Raw genomic sequence first — 18,174 nt, 5'->3', positions numbered from 1 at the left:
TGCAGAATACAGTGCCTGCAACCTGCATAATGTGGATAGGATAGGCGCTGCCACGCTTACCACGGTTCAAAGGCAATGATCCGCCTTCAAAGACACCGGAAAAACTTGATCTGGTAGCGCAGTGCTACCATATAATCATTGAGTGAAAGCAGCGCGAAGCATTCAGTTACTGCGCAGACACGTGCTGTTCTGTCGACATCATTTACAGGTATTATTTGATGTTGATGACGAAAATCTTTCGCTTACTGGCTTAGAGTTCTGCTAAAAGAAACTAAATGGGTAATGAAAGTATCATTTGAACAGTGTCTCTTATAACCGGTATAATTGCCTACGTGTGCTGTAATTTGATTTCAATTTATCTGTTGATGCATGGTTTTGAATTTTTGGTATCGTCTTGATGTGGTTGGATTTCTATTTTGATTTTTGAACGAGGTATAAAAACGGTTGAAATGTTAATGTCATGCATGTCTGTGCTGTGAGGATAATTAAGGAGTAATCCAATGCTGGCGTTACTCTAGAGTCGCCAACCCAGGCAAGACAAGTCCTAGAGCCGCCGAAAGGACGGTGGCCTCGCAATCTCTTACCTCATTCTCTTACCTCATTGGGTTCCATCAAGTCTGTAAGTAGGCAGGGAAGGATAGGCTAGAGGATAGACAGAACCCTACACATATAAGGCGCGCCAGCCAAAAATTAAAGGGACCCTCCCACCTTCAAAAAAGTTAATGAATTGGCATGAAAGTGATGTCGCTCGGTTCAGAAGGAGCAAAAACGAATATCTACCAAATTTCACCGAAAAATATTCACCGGTTTTCAAGATATTAGACTTTTACTTTTGTTTACTTTTTGGGATCTCCGCTGTTCCTAGCGACTTTATTTGAAAGTGCGGCATTTGTTGCGCGCAAATCAGCATATACCACCGCGTGCTACAAAACGTTTTAGTCAAACTTAATGACGGACGTTCGAAAGCCTGATGACGTCATCAGATTCCCGTAATGGTTAAGAGATAGGGACCACGCTGGTCCCACCCTGCAAGTAAAGGGAAGAAATTTCTTGAACACCATAAAGCTGCGGGGGTTGCGACCAGGATAAATGGTGGTTTCTGAGCCTGGCCGCAAACTTGGCTATCTCAACTCAAAACTAATGTTAAGGTGGGAGGGTCCCTTTAAGCCAGTCATATCGGGTGCAGTTATTTTTTTACATCTTAGTTTTTGTTTACGCGTTTTTAGACGTTTTTCGGCGCACTGTTGTTGAAGTTACACAGGTCTATTTTACAGCTATTTTTTATTCACAAAACTGCTGCAATTTTTAGAACTTTTTTTTGCATATCGACATTTTGATGGAATTGGAATGCATCAAAAGATGTTTATTCTTAAATCTTGAATGCCAATATAATAACAATGTGAATCGAGCCACGCTCGTAGCGAAATATTACGAATCAATGATAATAACAGTAACCGGCAGAAAATATGTAGTTACCGCCATTGTATAGATAATACTATATATTCCGCGTTAAATTGACAGGAGATACCACAATAATAATAGCCTAAACAAATATTGAAATAACTGAAAGCTCATAATACCCGCCTAGCACTGCTAACGCTGACCATTTTCTTCGGACATTAAATGCTTACCATACCATAACATCTGAAGATAATGAACCTGAACCTCGAAAAGCGAGTTGTCCAGTTTCAGTCTCAGTTTGTGCGGTACTGGGATACATTCATTATCAGTGAATCAAATAAAAATGGTCCGGGGCATCATGCTGTGATTATATGAACCAGTTAATATGTATAAAATCTAGTTATTGGCCAAACGTAACGGCCATGGACCGTAGGTTGACGACCCCGAAATTTAGCGAAATGAAGTATAGGTTCAAGCACTTTAAATAATGCTGGTGCGTGGAGTTGAATAGTGATGTAAATGTGGCCACAGTCTACAAACACGATAACAAATATCGATTGCGCTTCCGCTTCGCTCAACGAGAGCCATGCTCGTTCTTGCTCATGAAACAGTGCATCCCCATAAAATGAAAAGTCTGAACGAATGCATTCAGGTTCCTACCTCTGAATCACCTTATATTGAGATCCGTTTCTTAACAGGAACACAAACGCGGCCCATCAATTTGTCAGTACTAAGGCAACAGCGTCTGACAAGTGACAACGCATCAAATGGCCAACTTCTGACACTATCTACCAATACGGTTACGGCAATAAAATTGCATTGCAAAATGCAAATAATATTGCACCATTTCCAAGCACAGCTTGAAACCAAGTGCGACCAGCTAGTGTCATTTTCACAACCAAGTGCGACCAGTTAGTGTCTCGAGAATCGAGATACATTCCAACTGCATAGGTACCGCAGTAACCCATTAGGGGCGAAAGGAAACACATGACTTGTGTACGACCAGCGTTCTGTCAGCGTACGACGCATAAAGCATACTGCTCAAACAACTGCGATCCCGAACAACACAACACAGAGCTCCGAAACGAATGGTTTACAAAAGTCTACGACTGACGACATCGAAACAGTACGTTCATCGGGACTAGTCACATGACACGGTCAACCCAGCTGGGTTATGGGTACTAATTGCGCTTCAAATTGACCTCTGACAGCCATTTACTTACGCTAGTTTGATGCATAAAACTGTACATTGAAACTCAAGCGGCAGCACATAGGTCTCCATCAAGGTGGTTATATACAACAGAGCACCTCGCTAAAACGAGCGCGAGCCGCACTGTCACACTGACAGTTAACACTGAGCCGCGGGTCGTGACAGTCGCACTGCGTCATATGCACGCAGATGTCGCACTCACGGCACCGTTGCTGGCACTGCACTGCGGGTGGACACGCGCGGTGCAGTAGCTCCACGGTGTGCGGCTCACCTGAGGGATTATCAGTCTCCGACCGGACAGTCCAGGCGGGAAATGCGGTGTCTTCAATCATGACCGCCGTCCCCGTCTCCGCGGAGTGCCGCACGGCGGCGACGCGGCGGCGTCGGATCTTGAGCTGGTGGACACTGGACTCCTGCCAGAGCTACCAGCTTCAGCCCTTCAGCATCCTGTCATCAGCAAACTCCAGCAGAGCTCCAATGCAACTGGGAAAATAAAATTTATGCTGTTAAGCTAAATCATGCAAAACATTTCCTTGCACAGGATTCTCTTGCGCAGTTCAGCAAAATCTTCTGTGATATCCATGGCCGTGACAAGAGGACTTGATGCCATTGTAAAAAATATAGGTTCATTGGTTCTCATTTACCCACATCGAGCCTCTATAGGTACCATTCATTTGTATATCATGAAGTATGTTAACTACACCATATTTATGCAACAGACTGACATGAAATATGTAGGAATGGCAAGGGAGATGGGTAAATAAGCTAAATAGGTTGCAGGATTTATTGGCACCAAACAGGTCAGAAAGTAGAAGTTCAAACAATCTTACAAACTACACCAGAGAAAGTCTTTGAATTAGGCACAAAATTATACCACAGAAATAAAAACAATGTAGTTTTGTAGAGCATTTCCCAAAAGATAATTGTCATTCAGCCTTGCTCCCATCTGAGATTGAATAAATACAAATTATGAGGTGAAAGTTACTGAAAAGCAGTTTTTTTTTTAGAAAACAGCTTCAATCCATGTTTGCCTGATTTCAAACTCAAGGCAACATCTCATAACTTTGACAGCATGAAATTTCATTATTGAGGTTACAATTTCCATAATCTTGTCGTTGTCACATTTCACAAACAGTGCACTTAATATGGATAACTAACACCAAATCAGCCAACCTTGTATCTTTATCTGGTGAAACTCAAGAAACCAATAAAGCAAACAATTTCTGAGCAAAACATTTAGGTATTTGACAAGCTCGACTACTGCCATGCAGCCTAATGCTCGTTGTTACAGATTAAATACCTACTTTTCAAATATAAATTTGGTAGTTCAATATATAATGAAACACCCAGCTCAATAGAGGCAATTATGATAATGACAGCAGGTAAGCAAAGCAAAAACAAAATCAAATATTTCTTCTACAGAAAAAAGCACTTGTACCCACTCAACTTAATTTTACTAAATCACTGATTTGAATTATCAGTCATCACCAGACTTGCAAAAAACTTTCTAGATATTATGCCACAAAAAACAAAGTATCTGAAATTGCACAATATAAGCACCAGCCACTGGAGCGGTATGATGGGGTCTCGTAACTTGAATGTTCGGTCTGTAAGAGCATGCCTGACTTGACTTAACGGCTTTGAGACATCACCTTTGCAGCAGCTCCTCCTATTCTTTTTTAACATTAACTTAAACTATCATTACCATGCTATGATGATGAGGTGGCTGGTTTCGGGCGCATGAAAAGTAGCAGTCCTTCTTTCATTCTATTTCCTTGTTTTCACATGCTGCACAAAATGTTTTTTCTTCCACGTTCCTTCTGTCATTATAAAAAATAATAGGTATCATAATTGCTTCACTTCTTTATATTCCAAGTATTGCTGCTGCAATTCATCACATCTCCCGTTAGTAAACCATTGCCCTATGGCCGCTAAAGTAAATAAGTGGAATGCGCCAGAAATTGTCAAAATCGCGCCAAAATAGCAAACTAAGATGAGAAAAAATAACCGCACCCGTCATATCAGTCGGGCGCACTATGGTATCGGCAGTCCATTTATAGAAACGTTTCTATTTTTGGAAGAAAGTTTCAAAAATGGAAATGCTAAAAACCATCTGTTCCAATAATGGAAACGCTCCGTTTCTATTTTCGGAAACGCAAGGAGCACATAAACCTGTTCGGTAGTTTCCGCAACAAACCATAGATCTCCGCATCAAACAAAGGCCACCAATCAAAAGACCTCATTTCGCTTCATAATTCCAACGTTGAACAGAAAAATCGGCTGTTGAACAGGCTTGCACGGTCCACTTCCTTTTGTAAACAATAGAATTTTTCATGATAGGTGAACTTTTATGTGTCATTAATGAAATATACTTCATTTTTTTGTGGAAAAATTTGATTTTCACAAGAATGGCAATTTTTTAATTGACAGACTTGCTGTCTGGTATTCATTAATATCCTACATTGCTGTAAAGCAAGCCCTGAATGGCGTGTTGGTGACCACGTGCGGAGATAGTCTCTCCGGCTTTGGAAGGCGGGAAGTTGGAAAATATTTCGTACAGATGCTTCTAAGTGGGCAAACTGAACTTCTTAGCACCCATTTCAGTCGGGGAAACTATGGTAAAATCTGCTATTTTTAGCAGTCTGCTATTTTTAGCAGAAATCTGCTAAAAATGGGTACGCATGTGACGTCATCGTACCCAAATATAGCAGATTTGGGTACGGCCCCATACAAAAGCAGATCTGCACCCTAATTGAAGCAAATGCGCATCAAATGCCTGGCAGATTCATGATGAGAATAGTGCTGAGAGTGTTCTCTGCTGTTTTTGTTCAGATCCGACTATTTTGAAATTCATTATTTAAAAATAGTCGGATCTGAACAAAAATATCAGAGGACATTCTCAGCACTATGCTAATCATGAATCTGCCCGGCATTTGATGCGCATTTGATTCAATTAGGGTGCAGATCTGCTTTTGTCGGGGGCCGTACCCAAATCTGCTATATTTGGGTACGATGACGTCACATGCGTACCCATTTTTAGCAGATTTCTGCTAAAAATAGCAGACTGCTAAAAATAGCAGATTTTACCATAGTTTCCCCGACTGATTTAACTTACGAATGTGTGAAAGTTGTTAGAATGTATGTAACTAATTGCATTAAAGGTCTGATATGTTACTGCTTGTTTGAAGCGATCCAAACTGTCGTCCAGTTTTTAACGATTCAATTATAAGAAAAAGCGATGACAAGGTGTTATAAACAATGTCTATGGATAGGGAAATGCTCAAACTGCACTAATTGCCCACTTTGCACCATATTAGTTCAGTAGGCCTTCAGTTTGTGCCTGTATAAGGCCCATTGAATAATGCTTTATGAAGCACAGTTTCCATTTTTGGAACAAATGACAAATTTTAACTCAAGCTGTACATACAGCTCACAGATGCAGTAGGTTATATGTATTTCAACTCTTATTTGCATTTAATGTTTTTACAAACACTTTCTGCCTTCCTCATTTCTAATAATCTACGGGAAGGTTGGAAAAGGTGCATGCTCCGACAGCATGAAATGCGAACCGGAGCTTCTGAACCGGCCTGATTAGACCAAAGTTTAACTCCAGCCTTACTTATAAAGCCTTGCTTTTCTTGGGAAGCCAGAGTCTGTTGACTACAATTCAGGGCACATCGCGACGCTTACTGCAGTCACGCATGTATGCTTGCAACAGTTAAAATATGTTATAATGTGGGTTTCGTAAGCAGTTGCAGCTTAGTAGGCAAGACGGTTGGACAGTTCTGGGGTTTATGTAGGTGCCTAGAAATTGGGGACTTTCCCCAGAAGACACATTTTCGTAAGCATTATTGTACCAACATCGGCTTTCGGGCCCTATGCCCAAGCAATAGGAGGACCATTCATACGAAATTTAGATGTAAAGGGAAATCACACATATCGGAACATGTACCGGCATCAATAGCTTGGCAATTACTTAGAGGGCGTGGGGTAGACAGGCCCACATATGGTACTTATGCCTTTTCCTGTGTTGGCTCATAGTTTCCATTTTTGGAAACTTCCGTTTCCAAAAATGGAACGTTTACAAGGGTTTGCGTCAGGGAATCAGATTCGCCATTTGCGTACGAAAATATTGTTGGATTTTACTGTTTTGGGAGAAAACATATAGACGAAAAGACACGCCAGCTGAAAAGATGACGATTAACTTTAGAAATACAGAAATATACCTGCTTAAAAATTGGCGTTTCTAATTTTGGAACTAGCGTTTCCATAAATGGAACGAAGTGCCTTCCAAATTTGGAAACGTTTCCTTTAATGGATACGTATCCATAAATGGACTGCCGATACCATAGTGCGCCCGACTGATATGGTAATGTCATGCAAGACTTGACTGGAATCATGCGCCTAACAGGTTACACAGTGCTAACAAGTTTTGCTAGAATCGATAAGAATTTCCGATAAGTATATATAAGATAATACAGTGTACACCTATTTCTATGCTCATAGAGCTCATTCTGTGAAAGTCTACTGCACGTTTGAGCGCTGTGAGATAATACACGGATAATACAGTGATAATCACAGGAACAAGTGTAATTGCATTGCAAAAATAATAGAAATTGCAAAAATTAATAGCCTACAATGTCTCAAACTCAACAAGCTACAAGATTTAAGACTAAAAAGTATCAAAAAGTCCCACAATTTGTGTTCCCAATCCCATCTTCAAATATGCGCCCTCAGGCTACCTCTCTCGTCTCACTAACAACCATCAAAAGGCCGAAAGTCTGGTGCAAGGCAGTATACTGTATACCATATACTGTCTGGTGGTTGTGAGGTGATGTGATGAAGGTACCTACCTATTGCTTGGAATTCGGCACCTCCTAATTTCATTATATTTTTTTTTTTTACTTTTGCTTAACTTAACTTTGGGTTGCATTTTATTCGACGGCTTTTTGAAGTGATGGTCGCTTTATGATGTGTGGTCTAGTGCAAATTTTGACATTGCTTTGGGGTGTGTCCTGCCACTGCTGCCTGCATCAATATCAATATCAATTATCAACTACTGAGATGCTTTTCAAGTCTGGTTAGACTTGAGACCTGTATGACCCCACACTCAAAAGGAATGTATATTGCAGCACAAAATTTTAAAGATCACACTTTGTGCTGAAATGAGGTGAAGCTGTTTTCAGAGAAGATGTGAGACTGCAGTCTGTGTTTTGATTTGCTAGATTGTAAAGCATTAAAACATGGTTGACAAGATGCACCAGCTAGGGTGATGAATTTGCATTAGTTCTTACCATCTAGGTAGGAAATCTGCACCAGTCAAAACAAAGAAGACCTATAATTTTTTCAGCAAAATTTATAAACCTGTACTCACCCTTTATTATGTAGGGGCAGTTTTGCATTATAATTAGGGATTGTGTTGTTCAGCATGTTATTACTTATTCCTGCACTGTTATGTGCAAACTTTGCACTGCACAGTGCACCATGGGCACCATTTCTGGATGTCTACACTGTGCTGCAGGAAATCTTCAGACTTCAATAGTTGCTTTTCCAAAGTGTGATTGCTGAGTTTTGTGATGGTTGACTTAAATGAATATAAGAATTGTAGCCAGTGCATCTTTTCCTACTGATATGTGTATTTCTGCTCTTTAGTGCAGGTGAATTCTGAGAGAAAAAGTCATTGGAATCAGCCAACAAGAAGAAAATACTGTCATGAATATTCCACTGATCATTTTCCTGGTGATGCTGGGATGCTGCTCCAATGTTGTATTTTTGGAGTGTTTGACCAAGTGAGTACTACCTATTCATTTAAGTGTTAATAGTTATCCATTAGTGGTTTGAATGTAAGAAATGCCTATTAGCCTGTTATCTTCCCATCATTTTCTGATTTTTTAGCAAATATTTGTTATATTTATAGATTAACATCAAATAGCTCATAATCTACAATAGAACTTGCATAAGGGCTGCATAAATGCTTTCGCATAATGCCCTGTTTAGAAGCAAATACGAAGTTAGAATTAAGCTTTCTTTGACATGATGTATGCCTTTAATGTGTTGTGTTGTCTTCATTTGCAGGGTTCATCCAGGCTGTGGAAATTTGGTCACATTTTCTCAGTTTCTTTTTATTGCCTTGCATGGTTTTATCTTCACCATGAGGTGTGGCAAAGAGCAGTCCAAAATCCCTTTAAGGTGAGTTTTTTTTCTTTGTTCAAAATAATATTACACCAAATTTAGACTCAGCACCATATGGCCTAATATGTGTATTTGAATTCAACATTTGTCTGATATAATGCATGCTAACATTGTAGACTTTATGGTGAATATCCAAAGTCAAAAGTGTCTAAAAGTATTTTACACTCATTACTCAACTATATTCATATGATCCTGTAAATCCTCATTCTACTAAGTTATGAATACCCACAAGGTAAATTATCACAATCATTATTGTATGAATGATTTTTTTTCAGAGAGTACATCATTATGGTCTGCTTGTTCTTTGGCTCCAGCGTTCTCAACAACTATGCATTGAACTTTGGGATTCCAATGCCTCTGCACATGATCTTCAAATCGGTAAGCATTTTTTTTTTAAATCATTTTCTACCTTATTTGTTTAGATGCTCTGTCTGTGTGACGAGACTGTTTATTGTACGTGTTCGGCTCCTACTCGTTTATTGTTTTCGTTTCGCATTGTCGGCCTTCTCATCGGGGACTGTCTGCCTGTTTCAGGGCTCGCTGGTGGCCAACCTGTTCATGGGAATGGTGGTGCTACGCCGCTTCTACCCGCGTCACAAGTACGCCGCCGTGGCGCTGGTCACCGTCGGAATCATACTGAGCACCATAGCCTCCCAGGTGGGTGATGGGCACCACGATAGCCTCTAAGGTGGGTGATGAGTGACCAATGACCATAGCCTCGCAGATCGGTGATTGACTGGACCACCCACCTTGACCTGACCATGACGAACCAGCTGCGCCTCACAGGGCGCTTAAAGTAGGTACTTTAAAATAGTCCATGTATTTACATGAAAACAAATTCATCACGTCAGTATTTATGACACCCTGTCTGGATATATCCAGTCTGACCTACCGTGTTTGTGCCCCACAGTCGGTGAAATCTGCCGAGAAGCCGGCGGCGGAGGGTCCGACCAAAGCGCCCCCTTCCGGTCTGGACCGGAGCAGCCCGGCCACCCTGGCGCTCGGCGTGGCCATCCTGACGGCAGCGCTACTGCTCGCCGCCCGGCTGGGTATCTTTCAGGAGGTGCTGTACCGCGACTACGGCCGACACTCGCAGCAGGCTCTCTTCATCACGGTCAGTGAAGCGAGGGTGTGCACTGTTCTGTATGTGTGGGTGGAAGGGTGGAAGCTCTACCAGCGCTCTGTGTAACTTATGGCTAACACGTTCACATGCTCGCGAACGCGTTTCATGCGTGTTTCGAACTTTTATCGGCAAATCTGATATACCAATCTGATGGCTACTGCATTCGCTAGTACCGTTTGTCTCTTTGCAACACGTTAGGTTTTAGTTTCGTAGCCTCTCATCTTAGAAGTCAACTCATCTTGATCTTAAAGGCCTCTGTGTTTTTTTTTCTGCTAGACTGGTGAAAACAGTGCGATGTTCAGGTGCTGTTAATTGAAAACCCTCAACCGTTGCTTTCTCGAGAGCACCCGCTGCCACTAATACCGCGGTTTCCCGTATTTTCTCTGGAACACAATTGTCTGCTAACACCTTCCTTCGTCATAATTTGTCCGTAGCTCACGCTGCCATTAACTCCGTGCTTAATCCATAGCTTACGCTACGTTTGATAACGTTCGTCCCTCTTCTCCCCGCAGCTGACACTCCCCTGCCGCTGTTAATGCCGCTGTTACCTGCAGTATACGCCGCCTATAGTAACGTTATTCTCTCCGCAGCACACTCTCCCCTTGCCGCTGTTCGTGCCGCTGCTGCCGGACATCTACCACCACGCCCAGCTGTTCAGCCAGTCGGAGCCCGTCCTGCTCGCACCGTTCGGGGCCGTCCCCAAGCTGTGGCTGCTGCTCGGATGCAACGTCGTCACTCAGTATCCTTTCATGGTGACAGCAGGACATGTGTGTTGCGCACTGAACAATGGTCGAGTGAAAAAAATGCGTTACGTCATCCGTGATATCGCTGATTGAAAGTCCTGCTTCTATCATCTGCTATCAGCTTGTGGATTGTCATTTGTGATATCCTTTTTGTCTGTTGTCGTGATCAGTAGTCTGCTGTTGCTTTTTCGCACATCTGTTTGTCTGTTGTGTGCGTCAATAATTCTGTGTATGTGTCTATTATGGTCTGCTTGTGTCTGTCTTTGTTTTTCTGTATTTGCTCTTATGTCTGTGGCCTGTGTCAATTTGAGTTTTTACGAGCGAGCGAGCGCAGCGAGCGAAGCGAAGTCTTTTCAATATAACGGAAAAATCTCAGTATGAGCGGCCCGGCCCGGCCCGGCCTGTAACGCTTTTGAGAGGCTTATATCTCAGCAACCGCTGGACCGATTGGCCTGCGGTCTTTTTTGCTGGGTAGCCCCATCCCTTCTACCCCGTAATTGACTACTTTTGACACATCTCAGTGACCGGCGTGGCACGTGCCACGTGAAAAGTCAAGGGTGTTCAGGCTGTTTTGCAAAAGTAGTGATTTTGAGAGGCTCATATCTCAGCAGCCGCTTGGGTGATTGTCTTGCGGTAATTTTTGTAGGGTAGCTGCATCCCTTCTACCAAAGGTCGGATACTCTTGATCTATGTGAGTGACCCCCAATGCACGTGCAAAATAAAAAAAAAAGAAGAGGTGCCAAATGTGTTCCCATTTCAATAACTCGGTAATTACTGGGGCGATTTCGCTGAAACTTGGCATACAGGTCGGCACCCACCAGGCAATGCATTCCCATGTGTTGCGGTTAGGGTGCTACTGCACGTGCGCACGTGCAGGGGGCGCTTCCAGATCTCGAGAACGGCTGGGCCGATTGCGCTCAAATTTGGTACACGGTTGGGGACCGGTTAGTAGCGTGCCGTGCAAAAGTCAGTTTGGACCCCGTTTGCACGTGCGCACGTGCAGAATGCCGCTTCCAGATCTCAGGAGCGGCTGGGCCGATTGTGTTCAAATTTGGCACACCGCTAGCGACCGTTTAGAAGGGTGCTTTGCACAAGCCCCGTTGGAAGTACCCTCTCGCCCTTCCGCACGTGCAGGGCTCACTATCTCGCTCGCTCGTTCTTCGCCGAAAAGGCGTTTTACTGGTGTCTATGAATGCGTGAGTGGATGGGTTCATTTCTGTTTTACGTGCGTACCACGTACCATAAGTTATTAAATCGTTCATCTGTATTTTACCATGCGCACCTGCATTCAGTCTCGTTTCTTTCTTTGACCTGCCTTTCGCCCAGATACCTCTGCATCAGCATGGTGTTTCGGCTGACGGAGCAGTGCACCTCTCTTGTCGTCACGCTGGTCGTCACACTCCGTAAGTTTGCCAGTCTGCTCTTCTCCATCTGGTACTTTTCGAACCCGTTCGTGGCGCAGCACTGGCTGGGCGCTGCGCTCGTACTCGCCGGGACACTGCTGTTCACTGATCCGTGTGGGATGTTCGCCGTACAGACAATTATCTAGACGACAACGCGACAACTAGCTAGATAGCTACCCCGTAAACTAGCTATACTGCCACACCAGTAAGTAGTTAGATGGCTGCCGTGGTAACTAAATAGAAGGTTACCCCGACAACTAGCTATATAGCCATCCTGCCATCTAGCTAGCCGCGATACGACCCCTAGCTAGCCACAATGTGGCTTTTAGCTACCCACCGCGGCCCCAGCTAGCCACGGTAAGGTCTCCAGCTAGCCAAAGCAGCTCCCAGCTAGCCAACGCCTTAAAAACGAAGCTAAAAACGAAACGGTCTCAAACTAGCCACCATGGTCCCCAGTTAGCTGCGCTGCAGCCAGGCGACGGCCCTCGACCAGTGCAGTGTGTATACGAGACTTGTTGGTGACGGTGTGTTTGTCTCGAGACGGGTGTATTTATGTTAATATTTGCGCGTATTTTGCGGCATTTTTTACATGTTGTTTATACTCTGTGCCATGCGCCAGTTTGTGTGCCAGTGTGCTTTCTAAATGTAGTGTGTGGTGTTGGCATGGGCATTGCAAGCGCAAAAGTGCATGTATGCGTTTTTTCAGCTAAGGGCTTTATCTTGTATGATCAGCCAGTGGGATGGTTTCTAGCGGCTCCTGCTGGCTAGTTCTGAACGGGGAGAGGTTTTCTGTGTGAGACCATTCCGTGGGTAGGCGCGTTCGACCAGGTCCGGTTGTGATGGCTAGGAGGTCCAGGCTGTTGTTCCGTCCGGTTTGGGTTGTCATACGCTGTGTGCTCGTGGGATGTGAAGGTGGACACTCCGCCTTGCTCCGCCATCTGTGCGGTGCGGCGGAACGGGTTACCGTTGACTGGCCAGTGTAACGCCGGGTATGTGGCCGTGGGATCGGTCCCCGCTCAGTCCCGCAGCGACTCTGACGACCCAATGCCACGCCGTCGGTTGTCGGTAATCGTTCCCGGTGCCGGTTATCATACAGGGTGCTCAATCGCGAGCTTGTTGCGGGTGCGACCGTGTCACCGTGGTCTATTTTTCTGTACAGGGTGACGCCATAACTGCTTTCATAATGCTGTGCTGTTTTTGTAACATAGGGTTAGTCTAGCTGCCATTCAGTAGGATGATTAACAGCCACAGAACATTTTAACTAGGCTAGTGTGCATGTATTCATGCACTGATTTCCGTGTATCATGCCAGTTTAGTTCAAATACTTCCAAGTGTACAAATGCTTCCTTTTTTAGCCTTTGTAGATATACTGCAAGTTATACCAGCGGGAACACTTGTATCTTGGTACATTTGCTGTGCGTGGTTTTTCTCTATTTATGATTTTATCATGATCTTAATACACGATTTCCCCTCAGACCTTATATATAAGAATAACGAGTGCTTGACTTAAAAGAGGTTTAGATTCAGCTTAGCCTGCGAGTTGTTTCGCTCGCGAGCTGCAGGATAGTTTTAAGGGTCATGTCTAAAAGTGTTCAAGCTTTAAGCTCGTCGTTAAGCGTCGTGTGACTGGCTTGTGCCAGCCTTTCGTCCCTCAAACAATATGAACATTAGCTCTCGGTGTCCTACCTAGTTGGTATCTAATAACACGTTATTTTGTATAGGACTAGAGCTAGACCTCACAGTTACAAACCACGAGTGTTCATCACCAAGGCTATAGCATGAACTCCTTTCCGGTACTGAAATAACTATCGATCCCGGCCTGACCGGTTTTCTTGCCGCTGTCACACAAAATATTGCTTTTTACCTCGAAAGCCTGGAGCCCGCATTTCCATACTGAAGATATTCTTCAACAATGTCATCTGGCATAACAATTAACGTGCATCTTTGCTGTGCATGTGTTTGTGTGCTTTATCTGCGAATGTTATATACAAGTGTTATAGCTGCAAGATATGTGCCTGTGGTCAGTGGTGATGTACTGCCGTCAGTCTACATACTGAGCAGCAGGACCTCGCCCCTCTCAGTGGGAACCGCTGTCTCCACGGGCGGGGTCGGTGGCGGCGGCGAGACGCGTCCGGCCCCCACCTTCCTCGCACCGAACTCAGCCAGAAACGACAGCAGACTGAGCACCCAGCCGAGCAGCAGCAGCAGGAACACACCCTGCATATGCTCCAGACTCAGACTGCGCCGGAGAGAGTCGGAGCTCGAGCCGCGCGCGATGTCCACCAGCTCCGTCTTGACGGCGTCCAGCGACCAGCTGAACCAGATTGGAATCAGACCGGCCTCTCGCACCCTGAGAATCGTCCGGCTGAATAGATCTGTCAGCATCGAGTACTTGGGGAGCATGACGCTGATCATGAAGTTCTGGAAGCACTCGTCCATGATATGCAGCTGCTTTTGGCCAGTCTTGGTGGTGTAGTACTTCTGGATGTAGTAGATGAGCGTGTTTCGGTTCTCGATGTAGCCGTACTCCTGTGCGAACACTCGGCGCAGCGCGTTGTCGAAGTCGTAGTTGGGGATGTAGCGGGTGGCCAGCTGACGGTCCCAGGGGTTGGTCGAGGCGGCCATCAGCTCTCCGAGGGTGCCGCCCCAGCTGCCGACCTCGACGCCGGTCTCTGCCAGCTCGCGGTGCGAGTCGATCGGCTCCGGCACCGTGGGGAACGTCAGGAACGAGATCAGCTTGGCGCAGTAGGCGAACCCCAGCACCATGGCCGCCAGCCGCCAGCCGATATCGAAGCTGCGACTGGGCGCGCGGCGCGGCTCTATGAGGTGGGTGCGCGCCAGCAGCACGCCGAAGTTGTACATGGCGGCGCGCGGCAGAGAGGTGAATGCGGCCCGCTCGCCGCCGGCCAGTCGCGCCAGCACCACCATCACGGCCACACTTAGCGTTAGGCTGGTCAGGATCGTCAGCCAGGCCGGCCACGAGAACGGCCGCACCACGGCCAGCCAGTGCGGCAGCGGCGGCTTGTTCCACACCGCGAAACAGGCGTGCTCGTGGTCGTACGGCCGCGTGTAGTCGACGTGCTTCCACCGGCTGAGCGTCAGGAAAATGTTGGCGATGCCGAAGTGCGCCCGCCGCTCCTTGACGTCGCCCACGAGGCCGATCCAGGTGCCGTTTGGTAGCGCCTCGCCCCACTTGCCGCCGTCGGTCGGCTCCCGCATGTCCAAGGTGAAGTTATACACGTCGGCCAACGCGCGTGCCAACCAGTAATCCATCCCCACGTGGTCGCCGCCCAACTTGTGATCCAGGTAGATGTTGCTCGGTTCGTGCTCAAAGCTGACGAATTTCAATCGTCTGCCTACAAAGTTAGCTGGAGGTGGAGACAGGCTAGGCGCTTTTCGGTTTGGTTTCCACCCTTGAACGTATCTCATGGAGAGGTCGAAGCCTGAGTAGAGCCATAGCGCCACTCGTCGCACAGGGTCTCCAATCGGGTGTGCCACGTGAAAGTAGGGGAGGTTTTCCAGCACGCCGCTAGAGGCGGTGGCGGCTGCGTCTCCGGGTGACGCTGGGGTCAGTAGGATGTAGTGGCCGCGGTGGTCCCATACGCTGCCCACTAGGTAGGTGACTGTGTGAAGGCGGTCCAGGGAGGAGAGGGACGACAGCAGCAGCACGAACAGTCGACACGCGCCGGCCTGCACTGCCGCCGTGTGGTGGGTGTTGTTCACGTAGCTGTCCACCGAAGAGTACTGAAACATAACGAAGGTGTACAGGGTGTCCCATAAGTTCGTTCTCACATTATGTTTGCATGTGAAACAGAGTACATTGCGTTTTGGTATATTTATGACCCCTCAATGTGCTCCCCATTCAATAGGCAAACACATGAATGCATGCTGCGGCATGCCAACCGGCATGTTTGGCTGCATAGCAGGCTTAAAGTTAACCCAGACTGACTTGACATGCGCCGTGAGCTCCTCGAGGCTGGAACAGCGCTGCGCTTCGACGAGCCTCAACTTCAGCATAACCAACAAATTTTTTATGAAATTTTGATCCGATGAGGTGCCTGGCATGTGATCTTGCCACAAACGCCTGTCACAGTCTCCTTGCACCGCTTTTAAGCTTTGCTTGACCTGTGCACTGATGCACTGTCTTGCCTGAAGATGGGCCTACGACCTCCCGGATGCCATTTTCTCCTCTATAAATGTGTTCATACTCGCGGTTCGAGTTCAGCTTGAGGGCTGAAATTCCTCCTAGATGTTCTTGGAAAAGCATTCTGCTTCCCAAAACTGTTTCTGGGTTGCCACTTGTAACTTGATCAACTCCAGAACGCCTATAACCCCACAACACAGTGACCCTGGCCTTTTGCATAGGAACATAACGGGACGAAATGAAGGCCTCCTCCTTCGCCCTTATGGGGTTGTTTTCGGGTTTGGACGGGTGTTTCATCTCGAACGTGGACTAGTTAGTCCAGATGACCTGGTTGATGTCATCAGCCCTCTAGTTTTGTTTAGCCTCAGGCATAACGAAACTCATGTTTGGCCATTTTAAGACGTTTTTGACTGTTTTGTGCCCTCCGGTAAGCAAAGCTTAAGTCACCTTGAGTTATGTACCCCGAAAGAACACTCTTAGACAGCTGGTAATCCATCCTGAAAAGTCTGTTTACCAACTTTCTAACCCTTTGACCTTTTTGATGGCCACTTTGGCGCCACACAGTTTTGGCCACTTGGCTCATTCCTGAGGGCTGGCTAGAAAGAGGATAAACTTGCAGTGATTAACTCCCAACAAATCATCGGCGTCACTTGCTGACTGTGCGTCCAGTTAGCGATGGATATTGGCTACAGACTGGTAGGCCTCAATCACCCTCAATCGTCGCGAATTGTCACGTGCTGACTAAATACTGAGACGTACCCGTATCGGAGACCTCTATGTTGCGGCGTTAGCCGTGTCTGTAGGAAGCGGGCTCTCTAGCAAAAACTATTTTGTCTACAGAAATTAGCTACTGTGGAGCATATTTCTACCACCCATGGCAACCATGTAAGCTCAGTTACGAACCAATTTCAGCGTGCCTTTAAGCAAGAAAGCCTAAAAACGTAAAATTTAGGTGAGAACGAACTTATGGGACACCCTGTAAGTGTGATTGAGATATCGCCCGTCCCGTCGAATTCTCATGACTAGCTCATTCGCAGTAGTTTTTTTAAGATCCTAGTCCTTTGATCAATTACTTTCGCCGGGCTGGTAAACTTACCGAGACAACAAGTAATACAGTTACATCCCTCCGGCCTCCAAGTTGGCTTTTTGAGGTGGCTACTTCTCCCACCCTTAGAATCGCTACCCAATGCCCAACGGATTTGGACACCGAGTTTCTACTCCGAGTGCCCGGAGGGACGGATATGTTCTCGCTACCACCTCACCGATTTGACCTTCAGTGCGATACCTTTGTTTCTAGCTACGACTACTTACCTGCACACTATAGCCTCTTCTTTCAGCCGAGACGTGTTGGGGCATTCCACGACAGATCGACCAAAAAAATCTCGAAATAACACCCTACCTCTCAGATTTTGATTTAACTTTGTCTAAGGGGTTATCTTGGGCGGCGATTCGTGCTGTGACATTTTCAGCCTTGTCCGACTAATACTTTTGGAGATACAGCCCCAAACAAGTAAAAGACGGCCTCAAAAACTTTAATATTCATCAACCAATGTTTCGTTGATTTCTTGTTCAAACTATATAAAATTGCATGTCTTCGAAATCACAATAAACTGAAGGTTGTGGTGGTACCATTTATTTTTGGAAAATATAATTTCTAACTTTTTAAAATTCAAAATTATTTCTAAAATTCAAATTTTGAAAGTGTGGCCACCTTTTTTTGAAAGTTTTTTTTGAAGCAAAAGTTACCTTCCTGCATTCAATTTCACTTGTGAAAATATTGAACACATGTTTTTTCGAAAAAGACCATTATAGCGCTTTGAAATATATCGTACAGTGAAAAAAATAGCAATATCTCTCATCCGATTTGAATGAAGTTCGGCTAAATGCAAGCCACAGCTATCTGCAAATGTGATGTGCATCTTTCAAAACGCCTTTAAGGCAGCTACGCCATAAATTTA

At 45.4% G+C, this 18,174-nt stretch overlaps 1 protein-coding gene and 1 long non-coding RNA gene across 4 annotated transcripts; one reads left to right on the top strand and one right to left on the bottom strand.

Moving 5' to 3' along the window:
• The first annotated feature begins 201 nt into the window (after window positions 1-201).
• LOC122381700 (UDP-xylose and UDP-N-acetylglucosamine transporter-like) lies at window positions 202-13,574 on the top strand. Of its 3 annotated transcripts, none has more exons than XM_043366189.1 (8): window positions 202-279; window positions 8,264-8,400; window positions 8,687-8,800; window positions 9,079-9,181; window positions 9,338-9,460; window positions 9,714-9,917; window positions 10,517-10,665; window positions 11,996-13,574. In XM_043366189.1, exons 2-8 carry the CDS (start codon window positions 8,324-8,326, stop codon window positions 12,216-12,218), a joined length of 993 nt encoding a protein of 330 aa, XP_043222124.1. In that variant the 5' UTR covers window positions 202-279; window positions 8,264-8,323; the 3' UTR covers window positions 12,219-13,574. The 3 variants fall into 3 exon arrangements, with proteins under 3 accessions (XP_043222124.1, XP_043222123.1, XP_043222122.1); XM_043366188.1 differs by lacking the exon at window positions 202-279 and adding an exon at window positions 5,716-5,749 and having other exon boundaries at window positions 11,996-13,538; XM_043366187.1 differs by lacking the exon at window positions 202-279 and adding an exon at window positions 7,441-7,456.
• LOC122381701 lies at window positions 2,045-4,617 on the bottom strand. Its single transcript, XR_006256575.1, has 2 exons — window positions 4,317-4,617; window positions 2,045-3,094 (listed from the first exon to the last, which is right to left on the bottom strand). It is a non-coding gene; the product is annotated as an uncharacterized LOC122381701 (long non-coding RNA).
• Window positions 13,575-18,174: the final 4,600 nt, after the last annotated feature.

The sequence above is a fragment of the Amphibalanus amphitrite genome, unplaced genomic scaffold (genome assembly GCF_019059575.1).
Source record: "Amphibalanus amphitrite isolate SeventyFive unplaced genomic scaffold, NRLGWU_Aamphi_draft 000125F_arrow, whole genome shotgun sequence".
Classification (NCBI taxonomy): domain Eukaryota; kingdom Metazoa; phylum Arthropoda; class Thecostraca; order Balanomorpha; family Balanidae; genus Amphibalanus; species Amphibalanus amphitrite.
This window is presented reverse-complemented; position numbering and strand designations above follow the sequence as displayed.